Source organism: Carettochelys insculpta, chromosome 1 (assembly GCF_033958435.1).
Source record: "Carettochelys insculpta isolate YL-2023 chromosome 1, ASM3395843v1, whole genome shotgun sequence".
Taxonomy (NCBI): domain Eukaryota; kingdom Metazoa; phylum Chordata; order Testudines; family Carettochelyidae; genus Carettochelys; species Carettochelys insculpta.
The window spans coordinates 340,765,421-340,790,693 of NC_134137.1; the positions used below are offsets into that span (position 1 = coordinate 340,765,421).

Sequence of the window (25,273 nt, forward strand, 5' to 3'; positions counted from 1 at the left end):
TGTTTAGCGCATGTTCTAACATATGTACATAATGCTCGGAACTGTCCCCAGAAGAACAGCACAGGATTTTCTTTGCATTGACAGTCACTCTCATGTGATTACTCTGGTTTTATTATTTACACAGCTAGCAGCCTTTTCCAATTGTCTGAGTGTGAGACATGCAGTGACAGATCTGTGGTGTGAGTGAAACTTAATAAAAGCCTTTAAGTGTTGGTTAAAAGATCATTTTTGTTATGTTCCAAAGAGACCTGGGTGGGAAGCTAGCATGGGGTGCTTCCCTATGAGTTGTTAACCTGCAGCAACTGTACTTCAGAGTGAGGGGGTTGGTAAATTAAAAAAAAATGTAGCTTTGTTAATATAAGGCTTTTGGCTTGGTGATGGTTCCATGTTTGTCTCAGCTGAAGAATATATGTAGTAGGTCCACTCAGACTGGGTAACACAGTTTACATAGTCTCATGTGTTTAATTCATCGTACATCATTTGTCACTGCAGTAATTCTTGTAACACCTTTTAACTCCAGGGCTTTTTGCGATTACGTTTTATAAATGCAGCTCTAAAGAGAGAGGTGTGAATGCAATCAAATCTGAGCCAAATAAGAATAACTCTCATAGGCCGCTTCTACACATGCACAATCTTTCAGAAGACCGGTGCCTTCTTCCAGAAGATCCATGGAGCGTTTACACATGTAGGGCACTCTTCCAGAAGGAATCCAGAAGAAGGCGCTGCATCTTCCAGATTCTGTACTCCACTGTGGAACCAGGAAGAGCACCCTCTACTGGAAGAATCTTCCAGAAGAAAGAAAGTATAGATGCTTGCAGACTGCTTCTTGTGGATTAAGCAGTCTGCCATGGCGGCGGCCTGATGGAGAGTGGAGACGCTCTAGGCAACCCCAGTGTGGCTCTATGGTCTCCAGGTCCTGCAGCTTTTAAACCAGCAAGGACTCGGAGACCCCGTGGCAGGAAGCTGAGGGTGTGGAAGGTGGCAGCACATACAGGGCTGCCAGCCACACTCCCGCGAGGCCCTGCATCACCCACCAAGCCCTGAGCCTGAGAGGTGGCCAGCATACCAGCGGCCAGCACCACTGAGGGGAGCTCCATGAACCTGGATGAAGGCAGCCAGGACCCCAAATGGGCTCCCAAACTGAGGGCCAGAGCTCCAGGATCTCCTGGGGCTTTGGTGTGATGAGGAGGCCCTTCGCGAAGCCAGCGGGCACCACTGCAATGCCCCTGTGTTCGTGCACCTTGTTCAGGGCTGGTTGCCCAAGGCCATGCCTCCCAGGCTCCTGAACAGGTCCGGTGTAAGGTGAAGGAGCTGCAGCAGGGATACGTGCGGACCCAACACATTGCCTGCAGGTCCAGCTGTGCCCCAGCCAGCAGCCCCTTCTACTGGGAGCTGCAGGACTGCCTGGCAGCAGACAATGATTCACCACCCCAGGTCACCATGGAGACAGAGACATCCGAGCCCCCTGCCACGCTGCAGGGTTAGGGGGGGTGTCATCCGATGGCTCCCACATCATCAAGCTGCACTCTGCCACCCGCAGCAATGCCACCTCAGGTAAGCGCAAATCCCCTGGGGCCAGGGGGACCTGGGCCCCATTGCAATGCACCAACCCCAGATGGCCTGTCCCAGGTCAGGGCCTGGGGCAACAGCCACGCCTGCAGGCAATGTCCAGCCCCCTCCCTGGTGGAGAGGCCCTTCAGGTGGCAGAGCTGCACCCAGCCCATCCGCTCCCCGGGCAGGGCCTCCCCCATGGCTGAGCCCGCCCAGCTCGCCAGCCATTTCTGGGGAGGAGCCACCACGAACAGCGCCTCCACTCTGGCATCATGCCCAGAGGCCAGCGTGGCAAGTGTGCAGAGGCCCGCATGGTGGCATCCCCTGGAACAAAGCTGTCCTGTGGGTCCGTTGTGGGGGTTATCCACCCGGGGGGGCCAGGGTCATGGCACCCAGGGTCCAGATGCAGCACTGACCTCCTCCCCTCCTTCTCCCCGTCCCCCTCACCTCTTTACAGCAGCACCATCCAAGGGGCAGGAGAGCCCAAAGAGAAGCCCAGGGCCTGCCAGCCCTGTCCAGGCCAGAGGACCCAGCAGCCCACCAGCCAAGCCCAGATCAGCCCCAGCTCCCAAGGCATGGTGGCCACAGGTCTGTCAGACCAGACGCCAGGATGAGGATGAGGCCTACACAGCCACTCTCTGCCACCAGGATGTCCTGGCAGAGAGGCAGCTGGCCTCAGACGAAGCCGAACTCAACTGGCGGCAGGAAACGTGGGGAAAGGTGGTGAGGATGCTCAACACCATGTGAGAGGCCCTGGCCAATCAGCCCAAAGCTGCCCCTACTGCCCTACTCCGCCCCCCCCAGCCCATGACCCCGAGGCTCTGGCCGCCCTACTGCCCCCAGACCTGGCCATGGCCACGCTCAAGGACATTCTGGACTGGCTCGTAGCCACAGCGGGCCCTGAGGAGGGCCCCCCAAGCCATGACCTGTCCCCCCCACCCCACCTTCTGGGGCCAGGCCTGTTACAGACATGCCATACATCCTGGTGCTCCTGGCACCATCAGCACCCCACAGGGAACCGTGCACTGGGGCAGAAGGGGCACCCGTGGGCACCAGGTCTCACAGCCCTTCACCCTGTTCCTCAACTGGGTTTCCCCTCTTCTCTGTTTCACGCCCTGTCCAAGTTCATATGTCCCCATTCGCTTACCCCCCATATATACAGTTAAGCGGGTTTTGTTACATAAAGTTTGTTTTACTGTTTCCTCGGTACTATTTACAAAAAGGTGTTTTATATTTCTGTGTTCTGAGTTATATACATATTTTCAGTTTGCATCCCCGCACCCATATCTCTGATTATAGTGGGGAGATCGGAGAGGTTAAGGGGCTTAGTAGTCCGCACAGGCAAATGCCTTTTAGAGTGCCTCCTGTACACGGACCCCATAGTGGTTGAGCCACCTGTTGGAGGCTGTGGCAGGTTGCTGGTACCGGGAGTGGGGGGGCAGCTCTGACATCCAGCCTGGGGCAGGATCCCCTCGTGCCTCAGTGAGGTTGGGGAGGGCACAGCAGGCAGCCACAACCTGCGGGACAATCTCTACCCCCACATGCAGGCACCTAGGACGACATCTGAACCATGGCTTCAGAGAGCTGAATGCACACTCGAGCAGGTACTGGGCCCGTGTGAGCTGGGCATTGAACAGCTTCTGGGACAGTGTGAGTGGCCTGTGTACAGGTGCATCAACAAGGGCTGGAGGTGCTAGGCCAGGTCACGCATGAGGCATAGGGGCATGCCGACCTCCCTGATAATGTGCACCCGCCAGTGCATGAACGTTCCGGTCTCTGTCCTGTGAAACAGGACGGAGTTCCGCAGGATGTGCACGTTGTGCACCCTGCCCGGACAACCGATGTAAATGTCCCTGAACCTCCCCCAGGCGTCCACTACCGCCTGGAGCACAATTGAATGGTACCCCTTGTGGTTCACATAGCGGTCACCACTGTGGTCCAGGGCCCTGATGGAGATATGCATCCCACCGATCACCCTGAAGCACTGGGGGAACCTGAGTTCTGCGAAGCCTTCAATGAGCTCCTCCAGGTCACCAATGCGCACCAGCTGCCGCACCACCATGTGGTTGATGGCTCTCACAACCTGCAGGGGAATGAGAGCAGGCACACTTGTGGGCGTGCACAGTGGTGTCCCTGCCCCGTCCTGTCCCACCCTCCCTAGTGGGCTTCCTCTCCCCTGCCCTCAACTGGGGCACATCTCTGGGAGTGGCCTTGTGGTATCCTGGTAACACCCTGGGCTACACCTACTCACCTCCCCAGTATGGCTCCCAGGGGTCCCCCATGCCTCCCTTGCCCCTGGCTGGGGTGGGGCTCAGGGCGGGGCTTACCTCTAGTACGATGGCCCTGATGGTGGATGCGCCCACCCCAAACTGCTGCCCGATGGACCAGTAGCTGCCTGGGGAGGACAGTTTCAATATGGCGATAGCCTTGCACTTCTCAACGGAGAGGGCCGGCCTCATCCTGGTGTCCTGGTGTCAGAGCATAGGGGCAAGCCAGCTGCAGATCTCCAGGAAGGTCTCCTACTTCATACAGAGATTCTGCAGCCAGTGGTCGTTGTCCCACTCTCCCATGGTGACCCTGTCCCACCAGTATATGCTGGTCTAATGGCTCCAGAAATTCTGGATAGCCCAGGGGAAGCCCAGCAGGGGCAGGGTGGGGTCGGAACCCACCGGTCTGGGTCTCTGTCACCACAGGAGGCCAAGGAGGGTGGCCAGGAGGATGGCCAACCTGTGGGTCAGGGCAACCCTGCTGGCCTGCAGCTGCTGGAGATCCATGCCTGCTGGTTGGGCCACACAGGACAGGGACCTGGGTCTGCCTCGCTGCAAGCAACACAGCAGGCCTCAGCAGCTTGTGCAAAGAGGTGCTGTTTGGGTGGGGCCCTTTAAAGAGGCACGTGGCTGGCAGCCCTGGAACAGTTCTCTGACCATGCGACCCCGTCCATGCCATTTCCTGCCCTGTTCTTCCAGAAAAGCATCCATGCATGCGTAGATGTGCTCTTCCGGAAGCCTGGCAGCTCTGTCAAGCCGTGTTTAGCGTTAAGAGCTGTCTTACGGAGGATCATCTTCTGGAAGATTGTGCATGTATAGAAGCGGCCATAGATACTTATTGTGAACCTAAGATCAATTTGAGCTAGATTTCATTACATTTACTAATTGTACATGTAACAAACAAGCAAACAAAAATCACTTTATCCTTGACAGAAAAGTAGATTAATATTGTTATATGGTACTCGAATTATATTCCTGCCTTATGATAAAAATATTCTTGTGCCTAATTATGCCAGTGGCTGAGTTTGGGTAAACTTTATGGAGTTGTTCCTGCCTTAGGTAGATAAATGCAACATTTAATGTGGACGCATCTGTCTGAAATGAGAGAGATGAGCTATATTGTACATGATACTTACCCATTTACAGGCATTATTTTAATTTAAAATTCAAGTATGTTGTTCATCACTTGTTACATTGACACAGTATATTTTCAACAGACAGCAAAATCACATATAATTAACATAATAAACAGGAAAGGGAAGAAGAAATACAATTAGCCTCCAAGTTCTAGCTCAAGACAAAGTGTTTAATTCCACTGCATTGCATGACATTTCAACTACACAAATTAATACATGATGTGCAGGGATCACTTCTCTCACATCTGAGAGACAGGGGCGTTCTACTAGCCAATTAAAGGGGAAGGAAGCCTTATCTGGACATTTCTACTCTTAAAGTATGCCTGGGTAGCAGAATCCTTCAGGATTCCAAGATTTTTGCACTACCTTGACCCCTGGAGATCAGGCACCCTCCAGCAAAGGGTGAGGTCATAGTCCCTGCCTTTTTCTTCAGACGTTTTCCACTTGCTGGACATTATGCCCTCCTTTTATCCTACCTAGACTGAGATTATCATCTTTATGCTGTGGCTGCATTTACTGTTCAATCCGAGTTTGGAGATACTCCAAGAGATTCCCTTCTGTATAAATAATAGGCTACAAATAGAGTCAGTGACGTCTTGAGAACCAGAATAAATGACTTACATGTGGCTCTGTAAATAAGGGTAACTATGATGAGTAATATATAGTAAATTGACTCTTCTTTGGGTACTGCATTATTGGATAATTAACGTGGCACACAAACAGTGGATGGTCTGGGTGTTTTAATCCATGCACGTTCTTTTAATAAGTTCCAGACACACAGTACAGATGTACTGTTAGATACCAGCAAAGAAGGAGAATATCTGATCTGTGCCTTTTCTCTTTTGTCATAATAGAAAGAATGGGTTGGATTCTAAAATCTCTAGCTATTTGAAGTGTAGCAAACAGCTGTGCAGACGTCTACATTACCAGTTGCTAACATACATTGCAGCATGGTAGTGAGAATGCTCAGTGAATCTTAGACACTGCCTGGATTCTAATCATCCAGAAAAACAGAGACTGAAATTAATATTTTTGAATAATTATGCACATTTTTCCTTCGCAGACAGTAAACGTGTATGTACAAGATGGAGGCAGTGATCCTGTTCCTGTGAAAGTGCTGAACTGTGATACTATTTCTCAAGTTAAGGAGAAGATAATAGACCAAGTCTACCGAAATCTGCCTTGTTCACAATGGCCAAAAGCCGACAGCGTCGTTCTTGGTAAGAGGTTATTTTTGTTGCTGTTGTGATAACAGCGAAAACACTGATTTGATGCTCTTATCTTTCCTGAAATATTTCCATGAAAGTCATTCAAAGATTTTTCTTGAGCTGCTTAGTTAAATCCACTGCTAAGTGTGATGCTCTAGTACTGACTGTATGGGAAATACAGTATTTCCTTTGTGACTGGGGGTACCCTCCCTGGATGTGCCTAGATCAGGCCAGGCTGCAAAGGGGAGAGCAAATATTTCCAGTGCGGGTGGGTAATGGATTGCTGGGAAGGGAAGTTCGCTAAAGTAAGCCTGAACCAGGCAGAAGTGTTTTGCTGAAGGTAGCTCAATGTGATGCTCCACTGCTTGTGAAAAACAGCAGTTTATCTTATTGAAGGAAAAACTATTTGTATTGTTGGCCTGTTGCAAAAAGCACTGTGCCTAATGAAGGAGAATGTACCACCAGTGTCTGTGGAGCAGACAAATGGAGCCTTTTAGCATTTGATAGTTGAGAATATTGCAGTTGTCCCAGGGGTGTTTCTGGACTTAACTGAAACCCAAGTTGGAAGTGTCCCTAAGCTTGTTTGGGGAAAACAGCATAATGCCGATGAGGAAAGCTGTAGAGGGGAACAAGAGTAACTCTACCCCTTTAACCTTGGAGTTTTGCAGATTGCTAGAAGTGGGGGTTATGCGAAAATCCTCTTAATGTTCCAGAGGTGATTCTGGGTGTCAGTGAATCTCAGACTAAATCTACACTGGTATTTTACTGTGCTGCAACTGCTCAGGGTTGAAAAAACACATCCTGCTCCCACAAGTGCAGCAAGTTACAGCACTGCCTGTAAAGTGCCAGTGTAAACTAAGCTACATATCTTGTAGCTGCACTCTCGGCACTGCTAGCTACCTCTCTCGTGGAGGTGGTTTACCTTGAGCACTGGGATAGCTCTCTCCCAGCGCTGCTGCTGTGGCTGCACTTAAGCCTTGATGTATAGACAAAGCCTCAGAGCGAGTTTGATGTGGGTCCACAGAGCAGTGCTTAGGAATATTCCAAAAGAAAATGTTTCCATGGTAGTGTTTGCAAGCAGAAACTCGTTGCCTAAAAAATTATTTTGTTAATCTTTAAAGTGCTACATGACTACTGTTTTGTTCTGTGGAGAAAGCAACAGTTTATTGGTTGTGGGAAGTGTTGAGAATATTGGCTCTCCCTTTTTCAGCCTGCCTGGAACTTAGCATTTCCAGCAAGGGTGTCCCCGGGCACACTCCTAGCCTTGTTACCTGGCCTCATAAAAATTCACAGAGGACATTCATAAATCTCTATAAAATCTATTACCAGAAGCAATGAAATATTGATTGTTTCAGTTACTAATTCATGTGACAGTGATAACATGAACATTTAATTCATGGGAAAGTGAGGGCACAGATTTTCAGGAGTGACTTATGAGTTTGTGTCTGTCAGTTTTTGGTTGCCCAACTTAAGGCAACTTAAAGGGACCTGATTTTCAGAAAGTACAAAGTACCCAGTATCTGAAAACGGGGCCCCTTTAAGATGTCTGCAGTTTGACACCCAAAGACTTGAAGCCTCCAAAATTACTAGTGGCTTCTGAAAATGTTGCTTTCAATGTTGGAAAAACCTACTGGTGCCTTATGAGAAACTCTGAAAAGCATTCCTGGGACATGTCCACTCGTGGCATAATTTAAGGGGATAACACGCTGTTTGTTTGTTTGTTTCTCCCTCCTCACCTTGTGGTGCATTTGCCCGAAAATAGATTTTTCTTTACTCCATGGGAAGTCGTTAATCCTCTATTTTGGGCATCACCGCAATTTCTACAGCAAATAATTTGGTGGCCTAAACTGAGGATTTTGACTTCAGTTAGAAAATAAACAGAAAAATCACATGAATGTTTCAACAAATCTTGTACAAAGTTCCTTAAAAAGAAACAAAAGGGGAAACAGGAAAGCCCAAATGTTTCGAAACAAAATATCTTTTGGAATATTTCATGACGCTTCATTGATTCTTTCATTGGAAACACTTTAGTGATGTCTGAGTTGCATAAAGTTGCATCTTAATTACTCCATAGAGTGGCGTCCAGGTTCTACTGCTCAGATCCTCTCCGATCTGGATTTAACGTCCCAAAGAGATGGCAGATGGAAACGTATCAACACTCTGATGCATTATAATGTAAGGAGAATTGCTGATCTCTGTTAATTTTTTTTCAGTAATAAACTTCTTTTCACTTTTAGAGAAGGTTGGCTTCCCTATGTAATGAAGGGACTGGAAAATGTATTTTCTAAGTCTATCAGATACTGGTATTCTCCTTGGTTTCCTGTCCATCCCTGAATATGATTCCAAACTGCACCAAGAGTTTTTAAAAACTCCCCAAGGATTTCAGTATTGCTCATCAGTTCCAGGTTTCAAGGGACTGTCTTGCTTTAGTTCTCAAAACTCCATCTCTGTAGAAATGACTCCTGTCCCATGGAACTGGCTGGGCTCAGCTGTTCTTTCCAGGTATTGCAATCTAGCCCCTGGTGCACCAGGTCACAGCACAGCATCACTCTGGTTTGGCCCAGCCCAGCCCTCCTTGTGAGCAAGAGCAGCCAGGCCAAATTTGAGTGCTGTGCCTTTGGCCAGGTCACAGTGCCAGTTACTCACAATGTACATAGCCAACCCTCGCCATGCAGGTACTGGGGCCTGCCTAGAACAGGGAGCTGAGCCCAGCCAGCTCCTCCCAACAAGAGCTGCGGGAGCCAGCACTGTGAGATGAGTGCAGGACAGGCTCACTCCTCCCTCTCTGCCCCGCCTCCCAGCTCCTGGGTGCAGGACCCCACTGCAGGGAACAGGACCTCTTTAGGTACTGCAGATTGTGGGGAGGTATATATCTCCAATGTCTTACCTATGTACTCCTCTCACTTCACTCGTCCTGTTTTGAAACTGCTTCATGGCTGTATCTCTCCAGCGCCCTCCATCGGAGAGTTTCTCCTGTGTTCTGCCTCATCACTGTGGATCTTTCTTCATTTGTCATGTTCCCTTCTTCACTGATGTGGTTAAGAATTGTAAACTTTGAGGTGGAACAAAGGCATTTTTAAAGGACAGCTTGCTCTATTTTTACCCTGGTATAAACCTGTGATACACCCAGTGAAGTAACCAGGCTTAACATAAAGTTTCAAGTTATGTATGAAATATGAAAAAAACAATTGCCAGGTTGATGGGTTGGACAGCAGTGAAATTCTTGTTTATATATTCGGCCTATATTTCATGCTGAGCCCATTGTCATGGGTATGCAAGCACATGTGTTCCCCTTGTTTATTTTTCCCTTTACATTATGTAACCTTTTCTTGGTGGCAAATATCCCGCCAATTGGGTGGAGTAGAACAGTTCCCTCAGAGGGCAGATAACGCTGCTCTTTCATGGCAAATGTAACCCTTGTGCAAAGGGCCCATGTGGACAGCCTCTATGCCATTGAACTCTCACACAACATTATCAATCGTGGAGAAAATTTTGCCTGTGCCCTCTTAGCAAGTATCAAAGCTGAGCCCTTCTGCAGGAGAGAGGGTACTGTGGTCAAGGGGCCTGAATGTTAGAGGTCAGTATATGCATGGTACCTCTCACTATCCAGGCCCTAGCTGGAGGGTAAAAAAGTTGGTGTGTGTCTTACTGCTCGGGGTGGGGGATGGGGAAGACTCCACAACTGTGAGGTTCTGGCCTGCTTCTCACGGTAATGTTATATGAAATGATTTCCCTGTATTTTTGTTCTTGAAGGTCCGAGATGGTGCCCCACTCATCTTGTCAAAAATGGGAATTTCTCAGCAGCCAGAGGATAATCAACAAGATGTCCCTGGGGAAAGTAAGTACAATGGGGTTTCCGTACATCCCCAAGGGAGCACAAGACAAAATGCACAAATAGACAACGTCGTTTTTGCCTGATCTTGTTTGACAGGAATAACACTAGAGATTTCCCACCTAGTAATGCTATGCTAATTCCGAGTGCTTCCCTTCTGTACGCCTTGTGCCCTGTCTTTCTAAAAGCCTCAAGTAATGAGGCTTTCATGCTTCTCCTGAGGAGACTGTTTCACCACCTTAATGCACTCTCAGGAAACTTGTGGTATTTTCCCAAAATAGGCTTTTTTTTTTTTTTTTAATCGTATTACTCCTCATTATACCCTGCACACTATCCTCCATTGTTTGTTTCCCAAGTACACTGCAGGTTGCACCTCCCTTATTCGGCATGCTGGGGACCTGACTGGTCCCGGACAAGAGAATTTTTCTGAAAGAGTGGAAGCGTAGAGATTCTGCACTCAGACAGCCCTGTGATCAGGTGCTGCTGCAGCACCAGCCTTCAGCCCCTCCTCCCAGCCCAGGGTACCCTGGGGCTCCAGCCACCCCCTGAACCTCTGGCTGCCACAGAGCAGTAGAGGGCTCTAGCTCCAAGCCCTATGGCAGCCTTCCAGCCCCTGCTGCCGTGGGGCAAACAGGAGCTCCTGGCTTCCCACCCCACACTGCTGCAGGACCAGTGGGGGGGCTCCGATTCCTGGCCCCACACTGCTGCAGGGCCGGTGGGGGGCTCCTGATATACCAGCTGTATTTTTTTTCCAAGTCGTTTGCTATTTTATTCCCACAATCCTAATTTCTTTAGGTCCATTTTATTATTCCTTTCTCCTCTCTGGAGTTTGCAACTCTAACTCATTTTGTGTAATTTGAGAATTTGACCATTTTGTTGTTTGCTTCCTCTTCCACATCACTGTAGTAAGATGGAAGGTCTAAGCCCATACAGCAGAGGTCTGGTTTGAGGCCTAAGGTGCAGCAACAGTGGACAAAACATGGCTCAAAGCAAAGCTAAGCAATGAGCAAGGGGCAGGCCTCTGCTAACAGAACTTGGCTCAGACAGGGCTGGGAGTACAGAATACTAATTAGTAATTAGTCCAGGTGCAGAACAGTAATTGGTACAGTTCAGAAGTTGAAATCTCAAGGTCTCACCAGCTCATTAAAAAAGACCGTGGTAACAACTCCTTTCAGGTACAGATGGGGTCTAAAATGACAGCATGACAGGTAAGAAATGACCTAAACAAACCACGAGGTACAGGGAGACAGGTGGCAGTCAGATGTCAGAGGGTGGCAACCTGACAACGTCAGCAGTGAAGTGTGCTTTGTTCATACCTGTATGTAATGTGAGGGTTTGGGGTGGGGGTCTTTGTCTGAGCTAGGTGTGCAGGGGAATTCCCACTGTCTGTGTCAGTCCATAGCAACAGGTACATATGTACAGGGTATCAGTACTGCATACTATACCTAACAACTATTATTTGTACCTTGCATGACAATAAATCCCAGCTGGGTGCCTATGATCCTTACCTAGTCTGTAGTCTTTGGGGAACCTAGTCAGTGGGCCCGCATCATTGAACACACACACTTAACTCACACAGGCAGCCTTGTGGTTATCATCATCAGAGCCAAAGACCCATGAGGACACTACAGCAGCAAATCCACCAAACTACAATCACTAATGCAGGTGTTGCATAAAGCTCATTTTAACCATTCTACCACTAAATGCCTCCTGTCAGCTCAGCTTTACAGGAGAGTTTTCACCCAACCCTATCTAAGCCAATTTGATCTGAACTTTCAAATAGGACTTTGCGAGACAGTATCAAATGTCTTGCTAAAGTTCAGTGCGTCACATCAGCTGTGTTCTGTTTCTTTCACTTATTTTGTCATTTTAATTCCGTCTCCCTTCCACTCAAAAAACTCACTGAAGTTTGTCTGGCAACACTGACTCTTCATAAACACTCTTTATTGTGCTGGGTCTGTCATACTTCAAATGTTCAGTGTGTTCTTTAACTCTTCCTCCGTCATTTCATGAAGGATAAAAGGTTGATGTAATGGTAATTGCCAGGATCATTCTCCCCTCATGTTTTGAAATGATTTGAAATGATTCTGTGCCTGTCACTGAAGGCTAAAGCCTGGGCTTCAGTTAATAGTTTAGATCCTGGTTAATAGATCTGCTGACTTATGTTTGACCACGCAACATTTGAAAGCTATTAAAAATAATGGAATGGAAATATAACAAATGAACATCTTTCCAGGGATCTCTAATGGCAATTAGCTGGTGTCTCTTCGGTATTTAATGAAAGTATACCAAGGTGCTGTATTGTTCATGTGAGAATTGGCCAGCGCGGAAGTCCAGGCAGTTCTACATTCAATTTTACTCTGTTCCTTTTGGGACTCTTACTGAAATGCTTCCGTCAGGGTTCCAAGAAGGGTCTTCCAAGGGTATTAGGGCTAATACTGCATTTATTTATAATTCTGAAGCATACTGTAGAATTAAGCTTTTTTGAACCTGCATTCCCCATCTTGAGGTTTGTGTTGGTAAAAGGAAGTTCATTTCCCAAGCCCTAGGCAGAAGATCCCACTTTTTTCTCTATGGGCTCTGCTGTTACATCCAGAGGTGCCATGGATGAAGAAGCTTATTGAAGACAAGTGGCTCATATTCCAAGATTTGACTATTTCATCATGCATCTGTCACTCTAATTGGGAGAGGAAGGCAGACTTCTGCTGGCGTCTTTGCAGAGGACTCAGTCATGCAAAGAAGCAGCTATAGTGCAGGAGTTCAAAACCACCGGCACACATGCCAAACAGATTTAAAACGACACATGGTAGGAGCTCAGCCCTGCTCCTCCTCCCCCCATGCAGCACATGAGGGAGACAGCCTCTGCCATGACACGGGACTGCAGCCAGAGTCCTGGCCAGAGCCCCCACTGGAATCAGCACTTTTGTGTAATTGTGGGGGAAAAATACATTTCAGATCCCAGCAATAAATGGCCCTTTATACTTTGAAACTCCTCCTTTATACAGATAATGCTGGGGTCACAAGAAGGCTACCCTGAAAATTGTAAGTAAGGCTTTTAGTGACTTATAAAGTATGACCAACACACAGACATCAAAATTTAAAATCTCAGCCTTCTGCCTTGGAAGGGTTGCTGGCCCCTGCTCTAGCAAAATTTCAAATGGTGGAATATAGGAGCGGAGTCAGCTGCTGTTTTTTTCTTTTTTTTTCTCCACAGTATGCCATCCCCGTTCATGAGCCAGCCTCCAGCAGAAACTGGGAAGGCAATATTTCACGCCTCATTCATGCATTTTCATTAAAGCCTGTATCTTCCAGAGATACCATGTGCCAGCTTGTTTGTTGGGAAAGCTGTAAAAACATAACAAAGCCAGAGCCCAATGGCAATGATTTGTTCAATGATGTATTGCAAAAAAAAGGAGTGGAAGGGAACAGAGGCTTACAACAGTGTCACCTTCTTAGATGACAGTCAACGGCCGTGTCTACACTATCCAAAAACTTCGAAATGGCCATGCAACTGACCATTTCGAAGTTTACTAATGAAGTGCTGAAATACATATTCAGCTCCTCATAAGTGTGCGGGCGGCCGTGGCACTTCGAAATTGACATGGCTTGTCCAGACGGGGCTCCTTTTCAAAAGGACCCCGGCTACTTCGAAGTCCCCTTATTCCTATGAGCAAATAGGACTGGTTTTCTTTTTAAACAGACTTTCATGTTAACTTAAGGGTTTTGTTTTTTTTTTTCAAATCCACAAAAATAAGAGTGAGTTTGCTTGTACAGTAGAGTCGCAACATTTGCAAGGGTTTGGTGTGAAGAATCCTCACAAGTCTTGAATTTCACAAATAGCATTTTACTCCCTCATGGAGACAGGGAACTTGACAGGGATTGCTTAAATGCTGCGGCAGTGGCTAGAGCTGAAGGCTCCCTTCACCCTGCATCTGATCTAGTTTTATGGGAGTAAGGGAATGTCAAAGTGGGGCGCCAGTTTCGAAGCTGCCTCCATCTACACTGTCCATCTGCAATTTGAAGTTAGCAGCTTCAAAATTTGGCTGCCGTTACGCTAATGAAGCACTGAATATGCATATTATTGCCTCATTAGCCTGCTTTGAATTGCCTTATTACCATGCCACCTCCAACGGGAGGAGGCCAGTGTAGAAGCAGCCTAAGAATATTAGACAAGTTGCAAGTCAGGGTTGTTCACAGCCCATCTTTATGTAGCAGCTTGTACAGCATTTGCATCTGTTTGGTCTGGCTCATGCTAGTGTACAGCACCATTTCTTAATCTCCTTGAGACCACAGAAGAGCAGACAATATTTATATGCGGAAAACAGTTGAAAATTCTCTTTTGAAAAAAAATGAGGCTAAGAAAACAAAACCAAAGAGCAACACGTACAACAAAAACAAAATCAAGTGATTTATCAGGCATCATAGCAATGAAGAAGAAACTTTGTGTCAGGTTTTAATAACAGAATAATATATACATGTACCGCACATCATTGCTACGCCACCGCGGCACAACTGTGAATTGTTCACGGAATAGCAGTGTTACGCAGAACATAGTATGAGAAACACTGCTCTACAGGTTATAGGTCTGTTGAAGGAGTAGGTGGATGAAGTTCTGTGGCCTGCAATGTGGAAGAGGTCAGACTAGGTTATCATCCTGGTCTCTTCCAAGCTTAAACTGTGTGAGTGTAATGTAATTCGTGCCTCATGCTCATGAGTATTCAGTCACCCTAAAATTTTATATTAAACAGGGAAAGGGAGAAATTTCAAAGTGAAAAGAAGTTGTTTTGAGAGGAAAAGCCTGGAGATTCAGGTGCCTTTTTTAGAGTCATCTCACTACTGACATTGGGACATATTGATCATCTTACTTGCAAAGGCAAGGAATTGCAGCCTCTTGTTATAATGACATTATTCACTTCTTATTTTATCCTCAGTGAAAACTTAAAAGGCAACTGATATATCCTGAAAAATCCTCCATTTACAAACCATACTCTGTTTTATTGCTCCATATTCTGCATTTCTCTTCCATGCAGCTATCCTTAGCAATGAAGTGGGAATTTTGCATTTTAAAAGTTAATCTACTTGTCCTGTTCATTTCTGTGAAGCCCTGATTTTCCATGAAATATTAATTATTTTTCCACTGAACAATGAGCGTCATTAAAGGGAAGTGTGTCAAATTCAGTCATACTGTGGGTAACCCCTATGATGAGGTTGCTGTGCCTGTTTACTCTGAAGTTCAATTTGACCCTTTATCATTGGGGAGGAAACAAAGAAGAATATGCGTTAAGCAGGCAGCTGTTTAGTTAAGGTAGAAAAAATAGTTTTCATTTAACTCATCATCAGCAACCACGGGCTCAGCACCCGTTGGTGTCTGATGCCTCTCTCACGATTTCCTTCTGTCTTTCCCTGTCCAGTGCAAAGTGGCTTAGTTTTTGTAGACTATCTCTGCACTAATCTACTATATCATCTACCCATTTTCTGTGGGGCCTGCCTCTGCTGTTCAAACCATCCATTGTGCTGAATACCAGGGTCTTGATTTTTTTAATTTTTGATTTTTGATTTTTTTTTGTTGGTGTTCCTTGTTCATTGTGCAAACTCATTGTAACTGCCTATTGTCATCTATTTACAGAAGTAAATAGCATGCCCTGAAAAAATGCTACCATATAGCAGTAATTATCTCCAATTTTTGCCATATTCTGAAAAAGTAAGATTTAGAAAATAATTATATCCCTGTCTCGTTCCATTGTGAAGTCACAGATGCATTGACATAAAATGATAGCCTTTTTTCCATCTCCAGCAAAACTATATCCATAGCAAAGGGGGCGGGGAATGAATAATTTGTCACCCCATTTCTTACAGTGACGTGAACTTATGATCCCCAAATCTCTTCAATTCAAAGTCAAATTAAGCCCACATAAATATTAAGTATGGTGGGAAATTTAGTGGCAAAAATGATTGTAAAGGAACAGAGACTGAATAACTAATATCATACAAGAGTATATATGTTCAGGTTCCAACAGAAATTTTACCTTTGCCAGACTGCACATATGGAACTTGGTCTTTCTGCTGAGGCTATATTCTCACTTATGCAAAATGTGCCATAAAATTCAGAGTGAAAGTAGTTGTTAGGAAACTTAATTTTGCATTTCCTAAATCTCTTCCATGGTGAATCCTTAAGGGTGCATTAAAGTAATAACACACATATGTTCCAAATCCAGTGGAAGGTTGGAGCGCTGGTGAATCAGGTCTGTATGCATAACTGCCCACCAGTGGTGAATCAGGCCTGTATGCATAACTGAGCATTTAAAGTCTACTGAAATTCAAACATATGCTTCCCATATAGCCTGTAATTTAGCCCCATTGCACATATTATTTTTCATTACTGTTAGGTTTTATGCCATAATAGAAATAAATGTGTGCAATGGAACTGAATTACAGCTGCTATGGGAAGGATAACATTGAATCACATTATGCATTTAAGTTCTCAGAAATAATGGTGCATTAATAAAGTTTGTTGCACTGAGTTATCATTCTCTTCTTTTAGAGGGAAATTGATTGCATATTTAAATAATTGCACTATGTCAAATTCACTTATATAACAAGGAATACTCAGGCACACGGAAATTTTTTTGAGCATTGGCATAGAATCTCATATTAAAACGCAGAGAGTGTATTTATTCTGTTGTGCCTTAATTAAACTAAACTTAGATACATTTTCTGTCTTTCAGTTTGTGGATCTCCAGCTATACCCTTACTGTAATTATCAAAGATGTCTGTACTTGAGTTTCTTTTTTCTTGTGATTCCTTCTGAGTGCAGAATCCTCCATTCTTCTCTCTTGAGGATATGTGACCCACAACATTCAGTCCCTCTTTTACTTTATGTAGAATAGAATAAGCGCTTTGGCTTAGTTCATATGGAGTAGAGTGTGCATTAGACAGGAGCAGAGTCATCTAAATCCACTGAATGAGTAGGAAGGTAGGTTGACAATATTGCACATGTGGAAGAAAACAAGGCAGCTGTGGGATAAACGAGCACGATGTACCTATACTGCATTTTTAACATTATTTTATCACAATTGCTGTTTCTAGGGCATGCACTATTGGAAGATGAAAATAAGGTCTGGCATCTAGTTCGGCCAGTAGATGAAGTAGACGAAGGTAAATCAAAAAGAGGGAGTATGAAAGAAAAGGAGAGAACCAAAGCTATTACAGAAATCTACCTGACAAGGCTTCTGTCTGTGAAGGTAGGGTTGCTATTAAATTTTACAGAAATTCTTTTAAGGAAGCTGCTTAGCTTGCCTAGTGACGTTCAAATGACTAAAATACTGAGTTATTAGACAAAGATGGGAGAGGTAATGTCTTCTATTGGAACAACTTCTGTTTGTGAGAGACACAAGCATTTGAGCTACACAGAGTATTTCTTCAGGTCTGGGAAAGGTACCCTGAGGGCAGGGCTATGCTTACAAAATCGCTGCTTCAGTGTAGCTGCACAAATGAAGATGCTGTATGTATTCCTTCAGTGTAGTTAAACCCAGCTCCCTGAGTGGCAGTAGCTATGGCAACAGGAGAAGCTCTCCTCCCACATAGCACTGTCTATGTTGCAAGTTAACGGTTGGTGTAACTCCATTGCTCAGGGGGTATGAATTCTTCATGCCTCTGGAGAACATAGTTACACTAATGTAAATTAGTAGTGTAAACCGCAGTGTGTCTCAGCTAAATACAAGGTGGAACAGATTGTTCAGCATAAATATTTAGCACCTATTTTAAAGGTCCATCCAGGGTGGTGTAACCCAGTTAACACCCCTCCAGTCACGGGTGGGCAGAGGGAGAGGGTGGAGGGCAGGCCTCCCTTCAGGTCAGCTGGGGCCGATCTGCAACAAACCACACCAGCTGCCTTTCCCTCTCTTCCTTCCTGGGCCAGACATGCCAAGGCCAGTTATTCCCTCTACTCAGAGAGCCAGTCAGATGTGTGATAGGACTCACTGTGATACTTTGCTCTGTTTATTGGGTTGATGTGTAAAGTTATGCTGCTTTCAAAAACATTGCTACAATACTAATACAAGGCATTGTTGAGTCCTAAGAGTACAAGCATGACTTACCCTTGTTCTCTCTGTATCATAAATGCCTGGTTTTGCAGCACATCTTCATCAAGTAATTGACTACATACGTACAAAACACTTAAGCTGACAAATATACTCATATTTTAATACATTTAGCAACTAGTTCTTCACTTCACTTACTTGCCAATTCTAGAGCATGCTGGGTTCAGGTTCCCTTTGATGCTGTCATCTGAAATGATAAGACCCCACTGAATAGGTTTTCCCTGCCAACTTGGGCCCCCAGTACCTGTCTTGGTGAGTCAGACATGCTAGCATTCTGCAACACAGACACTGGTCTGGGCCACGCCCTCAAAGCTGCAGGCCATAACTGAAAAGAGCACAGTGAGATACCTGTATCCAGCACTCAGATCCCCAGTCCCTTCGGGAGCTGAATTCTAGACAAATCCATCTTCTGCTGTATGGAGAGCTGTAGAATATGAACTTGTGAAATTTGCTCTCTTCCTCAATGTAAAGAAAGAGATGCACAGACGGATATGCCTCCCCAGGTAAGAGTTATTTACACTGGGGTTATTAATAAATAAAAGTGATATTATTAAGTATAAAAGGTAGGATTTAAGTGGTCATAAAAGGTAGCAGACAGAACAAAATAGGAGTAAAGAGACTTGGAAGTTGTCCCAGCACTTCGAAGTACCGGTGGTTGAGGTGCAGCTAGACGTGAGCCGGTACTTCGAAGTTTAAATCTTCGAAGTTGCCACCTGGGGCAGGGCGAGGGGGAGTTTGCTTAATGAAGCGCTGCGTATGCAGCACAGCACTTCATTAGTAAACTCCCAACACCCTAACTACCATCCTTCCTTCGAAGGAGGGTGGTAGTGTAGACAAGCCCTAAGATACTTATCACATGAAATATGTCACCCTCAAATTTGTTCTAATACGCTACTTTCATAGACTGGAAAAACTTGGAGCCTGGGCCCAATCTTTCCCTGAGTTCAGTCTTAGATGTTTCCAGCAGTAATCTTGAGTGGTATCCATGGAGAACTGACCATCTAGATTATCTCACTCCCCACCCTTAAACAGGTTTCTCAAAAGGCAGTAATCCTTTGTGTTTAGTCTGGACTTTCCATCTGGACTTCTGGAAAAATACACTATCCAAGATAGATCTGATGATATAATCATATGACTTGGTAGTAAATGCTCCCCCCATAGCCCCTCCTTCCAAGCCTACAGAAAAAACCAGTCTATTCACAGATCACTGTCTTTAGTATTGGACCATTAAATTCCTTGAGTATTACTAATAGCCCTCGCTTACCATAACTGTATTAGTAACACAGATTTATACTTCATATTTCTAATTTCAAATGCCAGAATGATACATGCACATAAATAGGATAAACACATGCATCAGATTGTAACCTTTCTGATGTCTATCACATGAATTATTTCATATAACGCATATTCCAGTTATGTCATATTCATAATTATATTCCCATGAAGAATATGGAATGCCCTGTCACAGAGAGTACACACTTCTGTTATGAAATCATACCCCTTCTAAAACAGAGCATATGATTACTTTCCTCAAGTCCCTCGGTATTTTAGTTGTTTACTGGGATGTTATACGTTGTAGGAGAAATCTGCCTTTGTCATGGCCTGTCATCGTTCATCCATTGCATTCTGGGCCAAGGCTTTCAGTCATTATGATCAGAACACAATGTTTTAATGTAAAATGGAAAGAGAAATCTAGGATAACACAATGTTTGTTCTTCTTGCTCAATTTTAATATCCTTTTTCTGTTTTGATATGCTTTCAGGGCACACTTCAGCAATTTGTAGATAACTTTTTTCACAGTGTACTCAACTCAAATCATGTCGTGCCACCAGCTGTGAAATACTTCTTTGACTTTCTTGATGAGCAAGCAGAAAAACATGAGCTCAAGGATGAAGATACCATTCACATCTGGAAAACAAATAGGTGAGACAGAAACAAAATAGTAATCAGTCTGAACTGAAAAAGTACTGTGATCACTAACAATGCTGGTACTTTCAATACAGTGATGAGGAAATAAATTTGTGATTTTTGAGACTAGCTTCAATTGAAACAACTTAATTTACATTGATTAAAAAGATTATCCTTAAGGCTAGAGAATGCCAAAATGGAGCTGATCCTACTGTAAGCATAGCTGTATGCAAACCTTTAATTTTCTTAGCTTTTATCTGTCATCTTTACTTAGTGCACCCAGGACTGGGGATTTCCTGTAATGTTGCCAGTTACCAGCAATGAGAGGCAAAGGGACTTGTGCTAAACAGTTAAAGTTCACAGCTCAACCAGATGATTAAAGGTTATATTGTTTTCTCCCCACTTAGGGAGTCCTGGGAAGTTTAATCATTCTCTTTCAGTAAAAGTAAGAAAAGTACATGCTTTTGTTTTTTAAGCCAGGAAACCAAACAATAAGCATTTGTTCATGTAAGAGTTTGAATTCATAAGTGAGCTAACGTGTACTCAGAAGATCAAATGCAAAGTATGGAATTCAGTTTTCTGGAGTCAAAGTCCCTACATTATGTTCATTATGTATGAGGGTGTGTTTATTTCTTTGCTTCCTTTGCAGTTTGCCACTTAGATTCTGGGTAAACATATTGAAAAATCCCCATTTTATCTTTGATGTTCACGTTCATGAAGTAGTGGATGCTTCCTTGTCAGTCATTGCACAGACTTTCATGGATGCCTGCACAAGAACAGAGCACAAATTAAGCAGAGTAAGTGATTTACATTCCACACCATGGCTATGTTCATGCTTGATGGAGAGTCTGAAGACTCACGGAAGAGTCTAGATAGATTTTTTTTAACCTCTTAAAAGTATCACTTAGTGTCTGGCCATTTAGTTGGTGAAATTTGCCTTGTCCAATGACATTTACAAAGTGAATCAGGTCACAAAATATTACTTACCGAAGTTTTTAAAGAAATCTAAATTAGAAACTCGGTTTTTCAGGTCTTCCATGTTCCCCAAAGATTTTATATCAGTTGAATAGATATGAAAAACGTAATTCCTTTCATTATGTAAATAATCCCATCTATAGGCTGAGGGAAGATGGTTGAGCTATGAATACTCTCCAAAAGAAATTTTAAAAGTGCATGAACATATATTTAAATGTATATAAATGTAGGAGTTTTATATATGGTATACCCTATTGCGGTGTTTCCCAATTTTATTTGGACACGGAACCCTTTTAAACTCAAAAGAATTTTGCGGAACCCCTAATAACAATCTTATATATGGCTTAACCCTCTCAGCCCTAAACCTACCCCCACATCTCCAGGGTTAACCTGCCTCAGCCCCAAACCATCCCTCAGCATTAGCCCATCCACCCAGTGAGGCCCCCAGCTTAACCGCATCTGAACAAACTCTGCCCAACTTGGCTCCTCACCCAACGTGACGAATGAAACTACTGTAGCCACCGTTGCTCCTCCAACTCTAGACCCGAGGGCCTGATTTCATTGGCCATCTGATGGCAACGTGAGAGGTGAGTCACAGCCAATGAAAGGTGAAAACTATGCAGGAACCACAGGGCTCTTCTGGCTCCCCTTCTGGATAGCCATTGGGTCCCCTTGCCCTGCCCCCATTGCACACATGCCATCTAGTTTGCAAGTGAGAAGCTCTTTGCAGCTTCCTGCCCTGCCACCGCTGAAACAATGGAGCTAAATTCAGTTGGTTTAACTGGCGGATCCCTCCCGATGCCCTGCCAGCTGTTAAACCAATTAAATTAGTTCTGCTGTTTCAGCGGCAGCAGGGCAGGGAGCCGCAGAAGAGACAGAAGCGCCGGTGTCCAGAACCGCAAATGACTCCTTAGAGCTGCATGCGGATCCAGAGGCACAAATGACTCCTTAGCATCGACCCCGATCGTTTTCTCACGGAACCCTGGGGTTCTGCAGAACACCATTTGGGAAACACTGTCCTACTGTATTATGCACTGTAACACTAGACCTGAAGGATAGAGTCTTCCTAAACAAAAAATCTGCCTATTTTTTATTTTCCAGGATTCTCCAAGTAACAAATTACTTTATGCAAAAGAGATCTCCAACTATAAGAAAATGGTGGAAGAGTAAGTATATAGAGAAGTTTTATTTTTTTGTGTGTGTTTATTCCTGGTCACATGGTCGAGGGTTCTGTGTAAAAGCATGGCAGCAGTGTTATCCAGGAACGTATTAATGTTGAAGTTTCTCCCTGTGGCAGGGCAATGCACAGTTGGGTACTGGTTTATGATGTGAATTCTCTTTTAATGTGTTAGGCACAAATGATTAGAGGGAGGCAGGATAGCTAATTGGATCATTGGTCTCTTGAGGTAGAGCAACTACTATATTAGTAGGTAACAAGTTTTTAAAATAATCACAGAATCAAAATGTAGTATTGCCATTAAACTGCTAGTGCAATTCATGCTAATTGAAAGCCAAGGAGCAATCAGAATCTTCCTAAGGAAGGGACCCAGAACTCTCCCTCCTCTACCCGCATCCATCACCCAAGGGCTTCTTCCTTGCTCCTAGCCCCCAGTTCCTCTCACCTTCTACCTCTGTACCCAGACCCTCACTTCCAGTGTTCCCTCTGATCTTTTCCATCTATGTGCAGAATAATTTTTTATGTTCCCCCAGGCACATGTGAATGTGCGTGACCAAGAGGAACACAAAACCCAGCTGTGGGAGCTCTGCTAATCAGCTGAGTGGCATTTTAGTCTCTCCTGAGCAGCCGCTCAAGTGCTCAGTTTGCAGGGAATGCTGCTCACTCCTCTCCCTCCCTGCCCTCTGGTGTGTACACACTCCCTTCCTTCTGTGACACAACCAGCTCCATGATTTTCCCTCCACAATCTCTCTGCCCCAAGTTCTTACTCAGAGAGGCAGGCAGTCAGGCTGAAAAGCACCATCCCTGCCAGGGTGGGATGGCTCTGAGAGCCCCAACCCCCATCTTCCGCCTGCTTCTTCACTTTCCCAGAAAACACACACAACCTGGCTTCGATCCCCTCACCCTCCTGGAGACCACAAGCTCCCACTGCTCCACTTTTCTCCAGGGGCTGGAGGTGCTTAGTGACCGTGGACACTGGAAGGACTACAAAGGTGAAGGGGGGCCAAGCAGGTGCATGATGATAGAGGGTCATCAGGGCAAATTTCCAGCTCCATTTAGGGTCCAAAGTGTGGTCCTGGGTCCCCTGCCTCCCTTTTCTCCCCCACTGTGCCAAGTTGAATGTTTGTTGATTCATTGCAGTTACTACAAAGGTATTCGTCAGATGGTGCAAGTGAGCGACCAGGATATGAATACTCATTTAGCAGAGATTTCCAGGGTAAGTGGGAAACCTTTATTGTTGTCCTGAAAATACTAGATTTCATTGTCTTCTCTGCATGAGTTTTCAAGATGCATTCACATCGGCTGCATGACTCCACCCTTCTCTGAAACACTTTTGTTTAGACCTAAAATACTGTGCTTTTGAAATGTCAGTTTTATAAGAATGTTATAATATCAGGAATAGTAATGATCCCAAACACACTGCAACTACACAGAGGAGAGTTTGGTTTTTCATGCTTATTGTGGGAAAACGTCAGTGCTGTTGAACAGTTTTTTCACTCTGCATTTTCTTCCAATTGGTTCTGTTTATGGCATGGGAGTGATTGAGTGCTCCTAGTGCAATGCCAGAGCAAAACTGAAAGATCCCAGGAATGAAGTGACATTTTGTATATGCAGGGATCTCTTGCAAGGCAAGAGAGGCTTATGTTACTAATATTTGTAACACCAGTGTGAAGTAATTCATTGCTAAGGCTAAGATTTTGGCATGCTTATTTTTAGTAAAAAATTACAGCTATGTCTTGGGAGCCCTGACCTGTCTGGGACTTCTACTAAAAATAACAGGACTGAGAGGAGGAGAGAGGTGGCGGAGGGGAGAGATCATGACTTCTGGATCCCTATGGGAGGCACTGACAGCCCCACTGCCAGAGGTGGCAGAGCACCACCTCCGGATCCAGCCAGAGCTGAAGGGCAAGAGAGCATAGCAGTGGCTTTGGCCTCAGCCAAAGCTGCAGGGCAGGGGTGGACACACAGCTCCAGGCATAGCAAGGGGAATGAAGGCAGGACACACAGCTGCTGCTGAAACCACAGGGGACAGAGGAGCACAGCCCCAGCTCTTATCATAGCCAGGAGAGAAGCGCACAGCCCCAGCGAAGCCGGAAGAAGGGTCGCAAATTGTTTAGTTTGGCCCAGAGCAAAACTTATGTAGAATTTTTGTTCCATGGAAGATTTTGAATTTTTTCTTTTTGTCTTATTCCAAATGGCAATGACAGAAAGATTCAGAAAGTTTTTGACTAGCCCTAGAAATAATTTCGGAGAGATGCCATTACTAACTCAAAATAGAACTGGGATGGTTCTCTGCTTTTCTTCCGCCTTGGCTAGTCATTTACAGCTGCGTTCCTCTGTGTTTTCTTTGCACCCCTGTATATATAAACATGTGTAAAGGCTATGGTGAGGTACAGTGGCAATGGAGAATCAAGCCCAGTGCCTCTAGGTGAGAGTTTGTTCAGGTTGTTGTGACATGTTCTTTCAAGGAAAAAGAAAAGACATAGTTTAAAATACTTCCTTTGTTATTAACCTACGAACTTGTGGATTCTGAGAGTTTTAGGAGATCTCCAGGACTCTTGATAAAGCTACTCAGGACAAAATCTTAGTATCAGTGATGATTTAGAAACCCTCTACCATCTTTGTGATTTGACTGATTATTTTAAATGCACACGTGCTCCAAAAATTAATTGACTTTCACCTCTTCTCTAGCTTAGTGTGACTCAAAATATTTTTCTAACTCCTATGTGAGGGAGAGTTATGTGCAGGCTGGAAAGTTTGCAGCAGGAAAATCTTGACATGTGAGTGCTGAAAATCATCAGACAAGATTTTTATCCCTCCTCTCTCTTCCAGCTCCATCCAGTCACATATCTAATGCTTTTAATATCCAAAGCTTGAGTCTGGAGAAAGGAATATACTTTACCTGCCATTTGTGTGTATGTAATTCTCTGTTGTTAAATAGCCAAAACCATATTTTGATTTTTTTTTCTTTTAAACGATCAGGCGCACACAGATTCTTTAAACACACTTGTGGCTCTACACCAGCTCTACCAGTATACTAACAAATACTACGATGAAGTAAGTTCCTTATTTGAAATATATAAATAATAAAAATAATATAAATATATCTAATATGCT

The 25,273-nt window shown here is 44.8% G+C and overlaps 1 protein-coding gene across 3 annotated transcripts in view; it reads left to right on the forward strand.

Moving 5' to 3' along the window:
- PLXNB2 (plexin B2) overlaps positions 1-25,273 on the forward strand; it is a 364,834-nt gene that overhangs the window by 334,250 nt on the left and 5,311 nt on the right. For all 3 annotated transcript variants that reach the window (XM_075015316.1, XM_075015326.1, XM_075015307.1), the window contains 9 exons: positions 6,018-6,174; positions 8,237-8,337; positions 9,916-10,000; positions 17,081-17,235; positions 19,859-20,019; positions 20,654-20,801; positions 22,081-22,145; positions 23,297-23,372; positions 25,139-25,213. In XM_075015316.1, coding sequence (XP_074871417.1) covers positions 6,018-6,174; positions 8,237-8,337; positions 9,916-10,000; positions 17,081-17,235; positions 19,859-20,019; positions 20,654-20,801; positions 22,081-22,145; positions 23,297-23,372; positions 25,139-25,213 — 1,023 coding nt within the window. The remainder of the gene's footprint in view (positions 1-6,017; positions 6,175-8,236; positions 8,338-9,915; positions 10,001-17,080; positions 17,236-19,858; positions 20,020-20,653; positions 20,802-22,080; positions 22,146-23,296; positions 23,373-25,138; positions 25,214-25,273) is intronic.